This window comes from Petromyzon marinus, chromosome 31 (assembly GCF_048934315.1).
Source record: "Petromyzon marinus isolate PM22_M1 ecotype Great Lakes invasive population chromosome 31, UKy_Petmar_22M1.pri1.0, whole genome shotgun sequence".
Classification (NCBI taxonomy): Eukaryota; Metazoa; Chordata; class Hyperoartia; order Petromyzontiformes; family Petromyzontidae; genus Petromyzon; species Petromyzon marinus.
This window is the reverse complement of record NC_133697.1, coordinates 8,134,764-8,152,801: the sequence shown is the minus strand read 5'-3', so window position 1 is coordinate 8,152,801 and position 18,038 is coordinate 8,134,764. Positions and strand designations below refer to the sequence as shown.

Here is an 18,038-nt window from a genome sequence, read left to right as displayed (position 1 = left end):
AGTTTTCATGTATTTGGTCCTGTATAGCCCTGTGAGCCATTCGGCTCTTGAATCGGTTGCAACGGCAACAAACAAAAACATGAACAAGAAAACATCTTAAAAGTGACTATGTGACTGTGCAAACAGAAAATAAAAAAAAGACAGCAAAATATTCCAGAAAAAGCACCGTACACCAACGCTGTGTGCAAAAATCCCAGTGGGATGCAAGTCAAACAACAACAACCACAAGACAACTTAGATTAAGGCCATCAGTCTAACTCCGTACTACAACAAACAAACATGGCTCAAACCAAAAAACTTTTCGAAATCACCAAAATAAAGCCATAAAAGCAATGTAACAGTGATCATAGGGACTGTGACCGAATTTTCACAATAAACGACATAAACAACATGTACCACCAAACCCTGCACCCACAGCTGGGCCCAACATTGGGCCAAAGGCATACCGTGTCAACCCATACGGTTTAGCCGAATTCTTGTGCAGGGAAATTGAGTTTTTCAGGTTTTAAATACGGGCAATTGTTTTGTCCATTTGTGTTACTCATTTGTGATGGGACTTTGTGGGATGAACGTTGAGATTTATAAGGGCACGGGATGGCCAATACGATCTGGATTGGTCTGCAATATTGTAGGGCACTGTTAAGTGGGGGGTTAAGAAATGCCAACGGGTTCAACCATTCACATGCACAGCCAACCTACAGTGGCTCAACGTTGGCTATGTATGGGGCGGGGGGGGCCTAAGTACATAACACCACTTGCAGCATCAACCAAAATAATGACCAAATTACAAACATTTTGGTATAAAGCTGAACACACAAAAAACCCACACACAACACAAATGTGAATTATAGCATTTCGCTATTTAAACACCGACACATTTACATACTTACGCGATCTAACCCCCCCCCCCCAGAACCTCTATTAAGGATAAACACCGAGTGTATATATGGGTTTTTTTTTGTTATTTGCGCTAGCGCGCGTGTTGCTATTTGCTTTGCAAGTTTCGTTGTGGGCGAGGGCGGGGCTGGGATCCACCACGCGGGGGGGGTGGGGGGGTTGTGGGGGGGGGCTGTGGGGGGGTGTGTGGGGGGGTGTGGGGGGGTGTGTGGGGGGGTGTTGGGGGGGTTGTTGGGGGGGTTGTTGGGGGGGGTGTGTGGGGGGGGTGTGTGGGGGGGGGGTGTGGGGGGGGGTGTGGGGGGGGGTGTGGGGGGGGGTTGTGGGGGGGTTGTGGGGTGTGTGTGGGTTGTGTGGGGTGTGTGTGGGGGGGGTGTTGGGGGGATTGTGTGGGGTGTGGGGTGTGTGGGGTGTGTGTGTGTGGGGTGTGTGTGTGTGGGGTGTGTGTGTGTGGGGTGTGGGGTGTGTGGGGTGTGGGGTGTGTGGGGTGTGGGGTGTGTGGGGTGTGGGGTGTGTGGGGTGTGGGGTGTGTGGGGTGTGGGGTGTGGGGTGTGTGGGGTGTGGGGTGTGTGGGGTGTGGGGTGTGTGGGGTGTGGGGTGTGTGGGGTGTGTGTGTGTGGGGTGTGTGTGTGTGGGGTGTGTGGGGGGGGTTTCGCGGGCGCCGGGCCCGCGAAACGCAGCGGCGGCGGCGGCAGCGGCGCCGAGGCCACCCCCGAGGCTGCGGGGCAGGGGGGGCGGGGGGGTGGTCCGCGGGGTCCTTCGCCTGCCAACGGCGGCCATTTCAAGCCGCTCGTTCGGCTCTGTCGGCACGCGTGCAGCTCCCCCAGCCGCCTCCGTTGCTCGCGGGAGCGCGCGCGCGCTTTCACAGCAGTCGTCGTTGGGTTGGGCTTATATTTATTATTTCGTTAATCCCCCGTCAAAACCCTCGCCTGCGCTGGTCGGGTTGTCGTCCGTCGTCGCTTTGTGGAGGAGGTGGCGCGCGTTGTGGCTCGCAGTGGCGGGACGCGGCGGGGCTGTTCCCCTTCGGTGCCGTGGAGGTGAGTTAAATCCACGTCGCGTCGACACTCAACGCTGATTCATAACGAGCTTTTCGACTTGGGTTCGCCTCGCCCGGGTTTTTTTTACCGTAAAAAAAAACTCTGGGGTCATTCGTTCGTGTGTATTTGGTCGGTCGGTCGGTCGTTCGTTCGTTCGTTCATTCATTCAATTCGCCGGCAACTCAAAAGGCGTCGGTGTTAAGAAGCGTCGGCGAGTGCCGTGAAGGGTCAAGTTGTCAAATCGATGTTGGCTCCACATAAATCATCTTATACATCGGCTAAGTTACTGGTAAGTTAGTGCGTTAAACGGCTCGTTTGAAGCGTCCAAGAATTCGGTCGTGTTATCGATTGTTTATAATCCGAGGCGTGTGAACCACGGTTAAAATGTTGCCGCCTTGTGAGGCGATTTGTCGACTCGTTAATTCCCTGTTGTTATTTTTTTTGGCGCACGTTTTTTTTTAAAAAATTGTTGTTATCATCATGTGACAGTGTCGTTAGTGTTCACGCTGATATAGAAACTTTAAAATGCGGGCGTAAGAGCGAGCTGTGGCCTTGTGGTCAGACAGAGTAACACCGGACCTACGTACCGTCGGAGCATGCATTTGAGCGTACGCCGTGCACAAACAGTTCGTAAATTATTACACGTAATTACTTTACGGCCCTTTTGTCAATCTATCGTGTTTTAAAGGCCTCACCTCTGGTCACTGTTGCGTCGGTGAAGGTGGTGGTTGGGTCGCGGTTAATATAACGACCGATGTTAGTCGTCTCGATTACAATTCACGTCGACTGTCTTTACAGCGCGCTGTTGTGATTGTCATACTAATGCACACACACGCGCTTAAATGCACATGTGCTGCTTATCGTGCATACATACATGCCTTAGGAGTTTTTAGCTCTGAGGTAAGATACATGAGTGGTACGTGATATTAGACACCGGTCCTAACCCTCCCCCATCCCACCCACTCTACCCCCCCACAACGTGTGGTGGAGTAATGGTAAACATTGACCCCCCCCCACCAATCTACATGGCGTGGGGAAACTTCTTCCTAATTTGGGGGATTGAGAATGGTCGGAATGTAGTTTTTGTTACTTTATACGATGCATCCACTGTACTGCATTGTCACGTTGAGCTTAAAGAGGAACTGTTGTGGGCTAGTGTCGACATGAGTGTCCACTCGGTTCCGCTTTGGTCCCAATGAATTGGGCGGATGGGGAGCGGAGACTTTATACAGTAATTGTACAGGGTGGTCCAGATGTATTGTGACCCCCCCACACCCTAATTAATTGACCCCTTCCGCTGTTTTTCCTTTGCACATTCAGTAAATGTTTTAAATAAACATTTAAAATGTTTTATGACGTCTTATAGAAAATTTAAATGGGGGGGTCACAAGACATATGGACCACCCTATACAATGTCATGTATCTGCCCATTGAGACGAGAGATTCCACGAGAGATCTTGGAAAAGCGCAAGCACACGGGTTCGAAATACACAAAGGAATATTACGTTTTATAGTGCAATTTGGCAGGGCAGTGTACTTGGAATTATTCTTGGAATGCATTTAAAGTGCCCACTCAATTTAGCCTTGGTGTGGAGTGTTAAACCGTTGGGGCGCGTGCTTACATCGTTTGCTTCCTGCTTTAGCGCCGTCTTGTGGCTGATAGGTTGATGTGTCGATTAGCGGCGTGAAAGTTTGTAATGCGCTTGACACTGCGTGGGAATTCGGAAAGTTAGCTTCACTGTGCATTGCAGTTGAAATACGATTATATATCTTGAGACAACTTTTCATTAGCCTGAGCGCATTATGCAAGTTGGTAGGGGTAATCGGATAGACATTATCTTGACACGTTACATCTATCTTCTTTGGTTCTTTCGGTAAAGTCACGTAGAATGAGAATAAAATAATAAATTGATAAAATAACACAATAATATTCTCACGACGTTTCGGCCACAACACAAGCGGCCTTCATCAGGTGAAGGGACGAAACTGTCTGGTAGGACAGCGCTGGAGTGAAAAAAGCCACGTTCACTCCAGCGCTGTCCTACCAGACAGTCTCGTCCCTTCACCTGATGAAGGCCGCTTGTGTTGTGGCCGAAACGTCGTGAGAATATTATTGTGTTATTTTATCAATTTATTATTTTATTCTCATTCTACGTGACTTTACCGAAAGAACCAAAGAAGATGAATCCTTGCAGTCACGAAAGCTTTAAATCGAAACGTTACATCTACCATATGCGATTCAATATTCTCAGAAATTATTGTATTGCGATACAAAACATAAATACACTGCACTTTTATTGGCTAGGTCACAATGAAGTTATCTGATTTTTCCCAATTCATACGTTTTAAAAAGTACATATCCTGGACCCATTTTAAAAAGTGGAAGTCACCAGGGTATGATTCCAGGTCATGGATAACATTGTTGGTGAGTGATATCCGAACCGGTGCTGAGGCCCCTAACTTTCGACCTGTAATAGCCAAAATGGTGAAGTATGGTCAAACAATCCTGACGCTGCGACGAGAGGCCTTGCTCCAGTGTTAAATTGGCAAAGGGTTGTTGAAAGACTACCTAAATGGGGCACTGCCTTGATGTTTGTGAATAATTCTGAGAGCCTTGAAGATCTGAGGAGCTATATTGGATAGGGGCACCCATGCCAATCAAGTATTCGGTAAGAGGCGGGACAAAATGTGCTCACTTCACCAACTAGAACTGACCAGCTTGGTTAAATGTGTAAAAACAAAAAAATATATTGCAGGATCATTCGAGATTGAAACGGCTTTCATTATCAGCCATGGTTTGATCATGGCTGATGATGATCATGGCTGACGATATAGAAATGACTCCCTAACATTTTGTGACTCGCGTACGTGTGTGACTTTAAGTGCAGGCAGGGCTGCAATACAGGAGTGAGTGGCACATGGAGAGCGTAAATGGATGACTCATCGGGAGAGTCGGAGAGCAGCGACTTACAACAAGGCGCCCCACCTCCTCGAGATGGCCGCCGGCACACGAGGCGCCACCCGGGCGCCGGAGATGGCATCGCCCGCAAGATCAACACCCTCGCCAGCACCTTGCAGGTTTTCTAAACGGCCAACGATCCATCGGTTAATTTCCACTCGCAACGTGCATCGAATTGTGCACGTTAAACCCGACGTTTTAAATGTATGCAAATTGTACAAATGTTAAGGGCAAATGATGATGGAATATACAAGATAATACAAGATAACAAATTGATCTGTGAATGGAGGTGGCTCAGGTCAGACCGCTGAGCTAATAAAGTTGGGTTCAAATCCAGGCCATGTCCAAGGCTAAATTACAGCTGAATTGAAAATAGCAAGTAGGAAAGTGCTGCCCCCTAGTGTAATTTGAAATGTTTTTTTTCATTCCGTGCAGACCTTTTCTGTTCTGTGAGGGTTCCGAAAGCCTTTTCCCTCTCATGATGAGGCTGATGGCACAATTGGGAAAAATATGTAAACATATATATAACAAAAATCAAGTGGTGGGTGAATTCTTACATGCCTGTGTTCTACCATCAGTTCTCTACCAGGCCACCGTAAACTTTGCATATAATATACTCCATTAACAAATCATGACTTGAGGTTGATGGGTTAAAGCTCATTTGAAAGTTGGGGAATTGGAGAGAGACACTTTTGACCTATCGTGTAAAGAAATAATAAAAACATTTTTTTTAAATCACAGGCAAGCTTCATATATTAAAATACTATTCTTGCTTGAGTTGTGCTTTTTTGTATAGATCAGTTATGGATGTACTTTTATCATTACACTAATTAGCTTTTAAAACAAAAAAACATTTAATGTATGAAGATTGCGTTCGTTGTTTTGATTATGACAGGATTTTATATTTTCGTAAATAACTTCAGCAAATTTTTGCTTTTTAGGATACAAATCGTAATCTTCGAAGTGTGGACAGCCTGCTGGGCCAATACAGGGACTACACAGGCGACCAAACAGAAGCCATGTCTAGAGTGAGTTTAAATTTGCTGCCAACTCTTTGCTCAAAAAGTTTATTAAAAAGGTGTGTTTTGTCATATATTTTATTAATTAACATTTTATTGTGAATACTTGCACCCACACGTATGATGTTGTGTTCCAAAATTTAGTTGCGTGACAATCTAGAACAGTCATTGGAGGATCTGAGAAGCCAGAGACTGAGTCGGAGTGCAGGAGTACGGGGGGCATCTACACTGCATTCTCTTCATGCGAGTGATCTGGATGACACCAACGGAAGGGGTAAAAGACCTGTAATATTCATTATTGCGTTGAAATTAATATATTTCATGGACCTATACTCACTTCGTCATCAGCCTTGGTCAATCCAATGCTGGATGAAGACCTCTACAAGCTGCTGCCGTCTCTCATGATCTTGCGATGTAATAATCCAACAAGCACATGTACACAAGCTGATTTCATTGGTTCATCTCCTCTTGTTCTGGATGTGTTACGTACCTTGACTGCCACTCTGTCATTATTCTTGACCATCTGCCATCTCTTCTAGTAACGTTTTGCCGAAGCCCACTTACTTTTCTTTTCTTGAAAGTTCTTGAAAGTTTCAATGTTGTCGTTTACATGTGTATATCCTCTAATATTTGTGTTCTGCTTTCTGTTTATCAATGTAATTTCAAGCATGCATCCATACTTTTTTGTGTACTTGTTAATGACCATGCTTCTAAATCCAATTTCAGAGCAGGTATTATGAACTGATAAAAAAAAGCCTCACTGTTTATGTAAATATGTGTAATGTTCTTCAGAGGGCCGGCAGTATCGGCCAACCTCGCCACTCAGGAATTATGGTAGTCCCACACGGCACAGGAGATCAAGATCTGTCGTGCGGTTTGCAGATGAGGCCATCCCTCGAAGCCAGGTGTGTGCTTTGGCTTCCACTCATTGAGGCTAATGAATCCTTTTTTGGGTTTTTACTGTGTGTTTCTGCAGTTGTGGTGTATAATGTGTTTGATGTGTTTTTGGGTTGTACTGCATGTTGCTGGCACGATGTCCGACATTGCACTCCCAAGTGCTCGGAGCTTCTTGCCAGACAACATGCAGTACAACTCAAACACATCGGAGAGCATGTTTAGGGCATTTAATTTTGTTTCTATTGATATCATAATTGAACGCAGAAAAGCGAGAAAAAATTATTGGTACCGTACATCGAAATGTCTAATGGTAAAAATCCTGCCCTGCACGTGTCTTTGTTTTAACATACTATGCGGTAACTGATAAGCCCTGCCTCTTGTTATTTTATTATGGCTGCCGCTGACCAATCACATTTGAACCCACTGTGCAGTTTGAACGTTCAACCTCTACTTAAGTTAACCTGGATTTGATTATCAATTCCATACTTTAGCAATTGATGGTTTATTATGATTTTTTTTTCAAAAAAAGTATAATATATTAAGAACATAAACTTGTTTGAAATATATAAACTCATCTTTCGTCTCATTTTGTTATTTCTCATTTAGTTGCACAGAGTACACCAGTCTTTACGAGATCTCACGAGCGACCAAATGCGGATTGGTGATGATTTGGACAGGGAAATAGATCGCCGGAACAGGTACAGATGTTTTGATACATGATAACTATTTCTGATTACATTTTTGCAAGTTTGGTCATTTATTATGGTACTACTGCGTAGGTTTTCGCGGTTGTGCTATATAGCTCTCTGATGTGTTTTTGGGTTGTACCGTGTGTTACACGGCACGATAACAGACTTTACTCCATGTGCTGGAAGGTTCTTTAGAAACTGAGGAACTGAAAGAAACTGCATTTTATTTGGTACCTGATGAAGCTCCCAGCCGGAGGAGCGAAATGTCAGACGTGCGCAATAACTCGCACGTCTAACAACTCGAAAGGACCCCGGAGAGCTATTTATTTAGCTATTAATTATGTCGTTATAAAACCAATGTGCAATGTATTTTCAGACCACTTGCACAAGATGGGAACACAACACTGAAGGTGAATTTTTGGGTCACATTCACACTGATTTTATTTTCCTGTGCGTGAACCCCTTTTTCAGGGTAGAGGTTGATACCAGGCGAGCTATGCAGGACCTTTCGGAGAGCCTTCATGATTCAAGGAGCAGAGATGGTGTATGTTCCACCAATCATGTATCCACTTAAACAATGTAGATACTTTAATTCAAGTCTTTAGTAACTTAATATGTGTAAATGCACATTTGTGTATGTAATTGTGCACACGGTGGTTAAATATATACAAACACAATTTACTGAATAATGTCATTTTGCTTTCATGCTGCAACAGGGAGCTGTGTAAGTATACTACACATTTGAGTTTCTGATAATTCAACATGAAAATGTAGCACTTGACACTTTTTTAGATCATTTAACAGTTTCGTTATATTTTTGGCGTGCCCCATATGTAAACTTGCACTTGGGTTAATTGGTAGATGGTGTGGTATTTGTTTGGTGAAATGGTCACTTTGTTTCCTCGTGGGAATTTGCAGAGTTCCGATCGTGTGGAACGCCGGCTCCAGGAGATGGAACGGGAGATGCGAATAGAAAGGGAGTTGATGGAGCGCAAGCAGGACCAACTTGGGCAATTGTCATCAAGTCTACAGGAGGCATGGATTTACCTTAAGTCGTTTATTGTAAACCCATTTCAGACTATTTTGAAATAATACCCCGTGCTGCTTCGCTGGACGGGTTCATGCATTTGTATTAGGAATAAATATGTTAACACAGTAATGCACGTTCCCAATTTTTTGTGCATATGTACATTACTGTAATGAAAATATAAAATATGTTGTGCGGTGCTGGCTGGCTGGCAGGTACTCTTAAAAAAAGAAGCCAAATCTGAAGCCGAGTCACTAATGAAAACCAAGATGCTCAAGACTGAGTCTGAAAAACTTCAAGTAAGCATAGGGCTCTTTGAATCCTAAATCAATCTTATGAGGAATGTTATATTGTCGACGTAGTGTTTTTAACATTTCAAATGTATCTCTCTAAAGCTTGAGCAAGACCTTGAGCGGTTGCGTCGCAAGTTGGATCAGTCGGAGGGTGGCCGAGATGCCCTCTTCCAACAGGTTTGTTTGATGATGCAATAGAATGCAGTTTGGCTTTATATTCAGAGTAATAAATGAAGAGCCCCAACATGTTTACCTGAAATAATAATATTGTAAAGAAACCGTTTTGTACTTGAAAAACAAGATAAATGTTATCTTTAAAAACAGTGCCATAAGAATGTGGAAGTTTTATTACCTTGCGTCGGTGGTTGTGCCTTGCCTGGCTTCAGATTGATGAGCTGCGCTTGCAGCTGCGACGAGCCGAGGAGGAGAGGGCAGGGTTGCAGCACCAGATTTCCCAAGTGTCCTTGCAAAAGGTTCGCCGAACCGAAGAGGAAGACACGAGCTCGCTCCGGGCTGGTAATTCCTTTTTTGTCTCCACTTGAGCAATGGGCTCCGAGAGGAAATTTCCATATGGTGGCTTTGTTCATGAATGTCTTTTTGCCCATATGTGAAATGTGCTTTTTAATTGGTCAATTTATATACTCTAAGCTGTGCGTGCTTGCAATTGTAGAATGCACCTCCTAACAGGCTATATTTTTGAATTATTCTTTTGTGTCGGATATCCAAGTGGAGAGGGAGAAAAAGGATCTGGAGCGACAAGTTTTGGAACTGAAAGCACAACTTAATCGCAGTGCTGTACTCACTGAGATGGATGAATTAAAACATACTCTGCAGAAGAAAGAGAAAGAGATTGCAAAGCTCACAGCTCATGTAGAGGTAAATTACTCTGGTCCAGTAAAAAAAAGTCATGTACTTTGATATGATATATGATTAAACTGGTTGTAACGTCTACATTAAAGTTCTCGTGCAACTTAGTGTAGGTTGATGTGTGCAAATTTTCTTGTCAATGTAAGAGCTTTCCAAGTTTAATATCTCTAAATATGTGTTGGCTCGTACAAGTTTCTTTTTACAGCTTAACAGAACAATTTATATTAAAATTTACAATCCTGAGTTATATTACATTGTACGCTTTGGCAGCTGCTGTCGGCCGATGTGGACAAGCGCGAGAGACACACTCTGCGCATGCTGGAGCAGCTGAAGCAGCTGCAAGGCCAGTACGAGGTGTGCGAACGCGAGAGGCGGCGGGCTGAGGTTCATGCTGAGGAATTGTCCCGGGACATCGAGAGCCATCAGGTGCAGCTTCGCCAGACGGACCAACAGCTGTCCGAGGTGGAGCGGCGTCGTGACGAGCTGAGGCAAAAAGCGCAGGAGTCTCTGCGCCAGTGGAAGGGAAAGTGCCGGTCTTTGGAGCGCGAGCTGGACAAGCAGAAGGAGGTTGTGACGCGCGCAACAGAAAAGAGCGGGCAGCTGGAGAAGGAAAGTGAAGTCCTTCGCTCGCAGTTGGTGACCGGGTCGCAGAGAGTGGACGGACTCAAGAGGGAGCTGGACGATGTGCTGGCCAAACGAGCCCAGCAGGAGGAAATCATCCGCCGCAAGGTGATTGATCAGCTATACGACATGTTGTGTGCGTGATGAAAATAACTAATAGGCTAAAATTGCGATGATTACATTCCTCTGAACATTGTTAAAAACCTATTTTCTGTTGCATGTTTTCTTTCACTTGTACAGGGCACATGAAAGAAGGTAGATCTGAATAATTTCATAAGAACCCATTAGACCAGGAGTCTCTTTCAATGAAGTCCTGGCTTTAAATTAATATACAAAACGCCAAACAAATCTATAAAGAAAAACACAACCACCATTTGACAAAGTTTAAGTTATTTATGCTGCATCCTGGTTTTGGAGATTCTGCCATGGGGTGTAATGGTTGTTACACTGGATTTGCAACCCAAAGGCAGTTGGTTTGATCTCCCATCTGGGTACACCACAGTCCATCAGATGGAGTAAAATGTGGTGGCCAGCATGGAAGAGTAGACAAAATATCCCTCGAGGGGCTCTCTAGAGCTCCCACTATCGGGGAGACCCTTCTGTCAGCAGTGCCATGAGTAAGGAATTGCAGGGTTGCAACTTGTACCTGTTACATTATATTCTGGTTTTGAGGACTCTGACCTGGGAGAGCTGCGCCTACTGCGTTCGGAATTGGAGCGTGAGCTGGGCGAGTCTCGCGAGCGGACGGAGAGACTGGAGGTGGAGACACAGCGCCGAGGCTTGCAGGCAGAGCAGCTCCGGGAGGAGAATCGGCGTCTCGAGGAGGAGATTGCCGTGCTGAGCTCACAGCACGAGCGCGACCGCCAGGCCTCGCTGCAGCTGCAGAAGGAGCTCCGCGATCAGGGCTTGCAGCGAGCGGAGATTGCGGCCAGGTGAGAAAACTGCCTTTTTGAAGGCGTTTCCGGAAGATTTCGGGATGGCGAGACATTGAACTCGTCGTGAAATATACTTTAATATTGAGTTTGTCCGACACCCACTGTTATGGTTTCAAATTGATATGGCATGAAATGGTCTTCACATTAAACTGTGTTAACAATTGAGAAGTGGCATTGCTTTTTTTTCTTTCTGAAGGCATTAAACACAAGTGATATAACCTTTAGTGACATCCACCTGATTTTGCGGTTGAAAGCAATAATACTTGATAAAATACATTTTATTGCTTGTGAATTCTACGTTGTTTTCAGTCAGGCGTGGGGAACCTATGGCCAGATACAGCATGTAGCTGCACGTCATATAGCCTGTCGCTTTGAGCGCTATCACGTGGCAATGGCCCGCAATTATATTTATTCATCAATACAAGTATCTTGGCTGCACCAATTGGGTACTAGAAGGGAATATTTTGGACTTGGCAACGATGTATTTTACATTGCGTGATTGTGAGAAAACAGCTTGGTTAGATCTTCATTCACCAGTGAATTGATTGTGGCTGATGATGAATACCGCATTTATAAGTTTTGTCACTTCTAAGTTTAGTCGCTTACATCACTGCAAGGGCCTCTAGCAGTGACAGAAGTGACTGGGGGTTAACATGCGGTAACTGGATAAAAATATTGGAAATTCCTATTCAGCCTTCGGTAAGGAAACGGTTTCCGACCCAATGCTGTAGGTTGACTGAGGAGGAACGTCTGGGCAAGGAGCTCCGCACACGGCTGGTGGAATCTCGGGAGGAGACGGCAAAAGCGCAGGCTGAGGTCACGCAGCTTGAGCGCCAACTTGCACTGGAGAGGGACACGCACCACCGTGAGGCTGAAGGGCTGAGGATTGAGGCGCAAGTGGCTGCCACCCAGCATGAGGCCAGCACCCAGAAGGCAGCGCATGTTAACAGGCAGGAGCTTGCCCAGCTGGAAAACCACATTGAGAGCCTCAAGGTGCACATTTATCATCTGTCAAGCGCAGCGTCTATTAGAAATGCTTCTCTTTGTCTACTAACACTTTTTTTTCTCCATTATAATGCCACAAAGTATCAGTTTGCTTTGGGAATACCACTGTCTGTGTTGTACAATTTTACTTAATGCCGAACATGCTGACCAACCACAAGGCTACTACTCGGTCAGGCCAGATTTTTACGTCAGCGCTTCAGCCGTTTGTCTTTTTGTGTGTCAGTCATTTTTCAGTAACGTATTTCTTTCATCTCAGGCAGAGCTTGTGGGGGAAAAGAGTTCAGCCAAGTCTGTGCGTGCACGGATGGACAAGATGAAGGTGGAGTGTGACCGTCTGACCTCGGAGCTCGGCCAGCGTGAGGAAGAGCTTTCTCGTTTTCGTCGCAAATACCAGACTGTGCGCCAGGACCTGGAGAAGAAGGTCCGTTTCATGCCTGTGTTTAATACAGACATTTATTGTGAATACGTGTTTTCAATTTGTCTGGAATGGCAGCCGTTGAATGGCGACATGTATTAAAATGAACCTACAAAGCGCAAAACTGTTGCTGCGTTGTCTGTGATTAATGTGTTAGGTCCCTGCGCGCCAGCTCCATTCTCTCGTTGGTGCCTTGACGCTGGTGTGGATTGGGGGATTACTTGTGTGTGCGCATGTGTGATCTGTGCGTGCGTGCCAATTTTGCTCGGCAGAGCGAGCTGGCGGCCAGCCGTGGGGAGCGTGAACAGCAGCTGGAGGAGGAGACGTGCCGTCTGGGCGAGCGGGTTGCCGGATTGGAGACCGAACTCGAATCTGTCCTGGGTGCTGTCGGCAAAGAGATTGTGGCCCTTTGTGAAATCGTCTCCAAGGACGCTGCTCAGGTTAAACAAAACAAATGAAAGCAAAATAAACAAAAGAAACACGAGCGTATTATATATAAAGATGGAGGAGATCACTCGACTTGCAATCTAAAGCTCAGCAGTTCCATTCAATCTCCCGGTGTGGCAGTTGGAACGGTGGGCAGGTTTCTTAAATCCCCTGACCTTTGTCCACCCAGTAGTATAATTAGGCTCACTGCAGTTCGATTAGCACATTACATGTGGTGAGGTACTTCCATCTCTTCTAAGACATTTGGCTAGAGTGGAAGACCAGGCCCAATACGATCCAGAGGTGCTCTCTCAATTTCCTGCGAGTGGAGTTTCTTCTCCCAGTAGTGGTGTGAGCAAGTAACCACACCTTCACCTTATTACATTGAATAGATATGGCATCGCAATCATATTGCACACATGTTTGATACAATTGAAATGTTAAACCTGTAAACACTTCCCATTTAGATAGTTGAATTGTAACTTTTGAGGATCCATCACAAGCTGGTCTTATTTGTTTTATTTATGCACGCAGGTATTGGCAAAACATGATGAACTACCAAGAGACCCTCATAGGTGGTCAGCAGAAATGAAGGTGAGTCGTGTTGTATTAGCAATGTTTGTCTTATGTTACGACTTGTACTTGTGGATTCGTTTGGTTGTAACGGTTTATATTGCAATTAAAACAGTACTTAAGATTACTCCCGTGTCATTCTCCCATCAGTGTAATTTCATTACGTCATACGTACTCGCCAAAGTCGCTGCTCATGCGGCTTTTCGTGGGCGTAGGCCAAGCTGCAGTGGGTGCGGGAGGAGCTGACGGAACACATGGAAAAGGAGCAGCGTCTCCGACGGCAGTTCCAGCAAGTGCGCGAGCAGCTGAGGGGGGCGGCCCAGGGTAAAGATGCCGAGCGGCAGCTCTACATGGAGCAGCTCACCAAGCAAGAGAAATTGCTCGCCGAGATCCACCGAGAGAAAAGAGGTACGGGGGCGGCAGGTGTTAATAAACAGATTATGCCAGCGCACACGTTGTCCCGGCACCTTGCGTTTAAAATTTATCGCCAGTTTTTCTCCTCCCACCCTCCCGAAAAGTACACTCTAAATGGATGTAATGTTTATAATGCTCTTAAAACACCCTGTCTTGCACATCTGTAGGATAACGTTTTTGACAGTAGGTGGTTGAGTCTTATGGTGCAACTTAGGCCATTCGTTTTCTCACACTCATTTTATCAAACCTGCAACAAATAATAACTGCAGTACTTTCTGTGATTCTGTCCATCAAATAAGTGACGTGTGCAAATTCCTCTTTTAAGATCTATTGGAGAAAAACAGAAAAAGGGATGAAGAAGTCCGTGTTCTACAGGTAATTGTCAAGTTTACTTTAACTTAATACAGTTACATTTAATTTAATATGCACAACACTTGAGCACAAGTTCTCTGACTATTGTATTCTGTCATATTCACAGGATCGAATAGCAGACCTGGAAATCGTGAGTACTTTTATCACAACTTATAAAATAAAAACAACTGCCATATTTGAAAGACGTTTAAAATTATCTGCTTTCAAATTATGCCTTTTATGTTTCTTGTCAAATATCTTTTTTTTATCAGAGTACACGGGTAGCATTGGATCACTTGGAGTCTGTTCCAGAGAAATTGGAGGTTCTTGAGGGACTCAAGGACTTGGAAGTATGCGATTGAATTTTGGAGCATTGTGTTAGAATATATCATTCAGTCTTATGCCCCGAATTAAGCGGGCTTTCTCACCGTATATGTTTGTTCAACCAGGAATCTCACCAAGAGCAGAACAGAATTCAGGAACGATACTCCAAATATCGAGAGTCTCTGGGTTTTCTGCAGCACCAGTTGGATGAGTCAAAACGCAAGGTTGAAGAGTACCGGGTACCGACTAACCGCTGCACGTCTGCTTAGCTAACTGCCTGCTCTTCCTATTTTATTTTAAGCTACAGGAAATGTTTACATCCTTTTACATACATCCTTTTACATACTATGGGCATATCGCTATTGGCCGAAAACACTAATATTTTTTTTACATTATCAATCTTTATATTTTTAAAGCTTGGACGATTACAAACTATGGTTATTATGGAAGCAATGAATATTTGACTCGTCGTGAGTTTAGATCGGTAGCTTTGTTCCCTCCCCCCTTGGTTCTGCAGGAACAGGAATTTGATGCATCCCTCCGCGCATCAAGACTGTCGGCACTGTCCTCTTTGCACGAGGGGGGAAGCTTTCTGAGCAGCTCGGCTCTTACAGACTACGCAGGTTGTGCTCTTGGCAACTGACCTTGTTTTCTCATGTAATCATTCAACTTGTTACGTGAATTGTTTGTTTCATGGCCAAGCGGTAGCACGTTTGCCTCTCGTTCCAGAGGTTCACGATTCGAGCTGGTGTACTAATACTACGGCTGTATTAACCAAAGATACGTGCTTTTTCACAAACGCTAGGTGCTTGGTGCCTGTATCACAGTCCTAATTTGCAACATCTTAAAGATCCCTGAAACTTATCTAAATTAGTAAAACCACAGCAGCACTGCTCACTACTGGTCGACGGCATCCACCTGATACAGTGCCTTCGTGCTCCAAGAATGAAGCAAATACGAAATGTACCAATTGTTATAAATATCGATGGTAATTTATTTTCAAACGAAATTCTGCTCATGGAGGCAAAGATATTTATTGGGGAAGGCATGCATATTAGGTTTAATCATGATTGCGTGCAAAATTTTGAATTGTCTAAAAAAAAACGCAATGCAATGGAGCAGTGCTCATTTGTAACACATCACCTGCGTTTTTGTACAGGTGGCCAAGATAGGAAGCCGTCACCGGATCTGAAATTGTCGCCACTTAAAGAAAAACAACCTTCGAAGCAAAAAGTCCGGAAGAAATGAATTAATGCTCTAAGCACTTATATTTTCATTGTCACGTTTGTGTCAAACTTATGATTATATAGTATTTTTTATTCAAACTTCTATTTTTGTAATGATAAAAAGTGTAAATATGTTTAATCCATCAAACATAGATGTGTGGGTTGTGCAAGTAATTTAAAGCGATCCCATTTTGTAAGAGACTCGTGTCTGCATACAGTACGTGCACAGCCAGATATGCCAGGCGGAGACGCAGCATACAAATAAGCTGCACTTCTTTGTTGCATCCACATCTGCCGGGCCGTGAACAATTATCTCCTGGAGGCGTTTTTCTACAATCACACAAGCAAGGGTAAAATGAACCCTCGGCGTATTTACTTGAACTTTCCTGATAAATGCGTGTGCTGTACACATTGCTAGATTAATGAGCTAATAATGGGTTGTAGGTTGGCTGTGTTGGCTCGAATTTACTTCACACACAAAAAAATCTACCATTCGGTGATATTCTCATTGCAATGAAACGTGGCAAATTAATCGGTATCCATGAGAACGCCATTATGTTAATAACAGGTGCTAAAAAGTGTTTCATTTTTATTATCCTGCTGTACAGAAATTATTTGTATAATACAATGCGGATGTGTGGGGAAAAAAAATCATTGTTTACACAGCACAGTATGTGTAGACTACATTTTTGTCAAAGCATTGAGGATATTAGACAATGTTTGTACCTCAAAATAAATGTAATCATGTAACAACACAACTGTAATTTGGATTTCCAGGGTACAGCGCATACTTTTGTTATCAGAGTTCTTCACCATGCACAAAAGTGTTTGAATTGGTGTATCAACTCTTGTGAAAATATTGCAATCAAAGTAACAATTACGCAACCTGTAACGCGCGCAAATGAACAAAAGTTAGAAAGCAACTCGTGGGTGCATCATAGTGAAATTAATCAATATTTACATGAGCTTAATGCTGCCTTGATTAACCAGAGCGCATCCCTTTTTATAAATATTTAGATATGCACATGTGGTATTCGCTAAATTAGAATTTCACTTTCTGACAACATTTTCCCGTGTTGCAATGTCATTGTAAACAACTTAAGCGAAAATGACATGAATCACATGATCTTTACCACTCCGGATGACAGGCACTTTTTACTTAATTAACCAATTATAATTTACATTATTTTACATGCAGTCGCGTGCCTCTGGAGCCCCATTGTAATTTCAAAAACCTGTTAATTGGAATGTGCGCATGAGCGGGCATTACAGACAAGCTTTTAAGTGATGCATTCATAAGATGCACCAAAAGGTTAGCAGCAATTGTAATTCATGTGAATTATGATTTTGGAAAGTTAGTGATGTGCTGTTATTGTGATGATGATTACTGGTCCTGGTGTTCCTGCTGTGTATTTTTTTTTAAATCACGTTTGCTGTGAAATGGGTGAGTGCTTTCAAAATTAAGTATTCTTTTTGTTAAATCTAGTGTGTTATTTATATGACCCTGATTTTTTACAATACAAATTTTGTAAAATGTTCATTTGAAAATATTTATTGAAGTGTTTGAAAGAAAACGCTCGTGCTTGTCAGGTTTTGGCATTTGACCTGTGTGCAATGCAGTATGTAATAAAACATGTCTGATAAGTTTTATTTTCCCCGTTTACTCCAGATAATAAAATAAGCGTGTTTATAAGTTATTCAGTTAACATGGAATGCAGTCACAAATCTAAACTAACCTCCACTAGAGGGTGATATTGTATAGTATAGTACTGTTTTGAAAAACATGAACTACATTGTATTTTCTGTGGCCATTTCTAAAGATTTCAAGGCGTATTATATAACGGATTTTATTGGGAATTTAATTTAATGGTGTACCATATTTTTACACCAGTAAGGTGCTTGCCAAGTTTGTATAACCTTTATGATAATGTCGCCATTATATAATTACAGGGAAATTAACAAAAAACATTTCTAAAATATCTACGTAGTAATGGGATGATTTTGTAAAGTAATGCAAACCATCGTATGCCACTTGTGCAGGCAGTATTATTCGTCTTGGATGCGGA

At 43.7% G+C, this 18,038-nt stretch overlaps 1 protein-coding gene across 9 annotated transcripts; it reads left to right on the top strand.

Annotated features, from left to right (window-relative positions):
* The first annotated feature begins 1,645 nt into the window (after positions 1 to 1,645).
* Positions 1,646 to 17,622, top strand: CEP128 (centrosomal protein 128). 9 transcript variants are annotated; one of them, XM_032963835.2, is made up of 25 exons: positions 1,647 to 1,931; positions 4,820 to 5,009; positions 5,832 to 5,918; positions 6,054 to 6,183; positions 6,702 to 6,814; positions 7,413 to 7,504; positions 7,967 to 8,039; positions 8,414 to 8,530; positions 8,738 to 8,821; positions 8,918 to 8,992; positions 9,202 to 9,331; positions 9,543 to 9,691; positions 9,953 to 10,411; positions 10,976 to 11,235; positions 11,970 to 12,231; positions 12,500 to 12,664; positions 12,931 to 13,098; positions 13,619 to 13,678; positions 13,873 to 14,065; positions 14,397 to 14,446; positions 14,550 to 14,573; positions 14,695 to 14,772; positions 14,872 to 14,985; positions 15,264 to 15,369; positions 15,906 to 17,622. In XM_032963835.2, exons 2-25 carry the CDS (start codon positions 4,863 to 4,865, stop codon positions 15,992 to 15,994), a joined length of 3,225 nt encoding a protein of 1,074 aa, XP_032819726.1. In that variant the 5' UTR covers positions 1,647 to 1,931; positions 4,820 to 4,862; the 3' UTR covers positions 15,995 to 17,622. The 9 variants fall into 9 exon arrangements, with proteins under 9 accessions (XP_075927160.1, XP_032819731.1, XP_032819726.1 ...); XM_032963836.2 differs by having other exon boundaries at positions 4,815 to 5,009; positions 14,872 to 14,970; XM_032963834.2 differs by having other exon boundaries at positions 4,815 to 5,009.
* Positions 17,623 to 18,038: the final 416 nt, after the last annotated feature.

Coding starts and splice junctions, on each gene's coding strand:
- CEP128 (XM_032963835.2), top strand. CDS start 4,863: ATGGATGACTCATCGGGAGAGTCGGAGAGCAGCGACTTACAACAAGGC. Junction 12,232..12,499: donor ACCACATTGAGAGCCTCAAG/GTGCACATTTAT, acceptor CTTTCATCTCAG/GCAGAGCTTGTGGGGGAAAA. Junction 14,773..14,871: donor AGGGACTCAAGGACTTGGAA/GTATGCGATTGA, acceptor TTGTTCAACCAG/GAATCTCACCAAGAGCAGAA.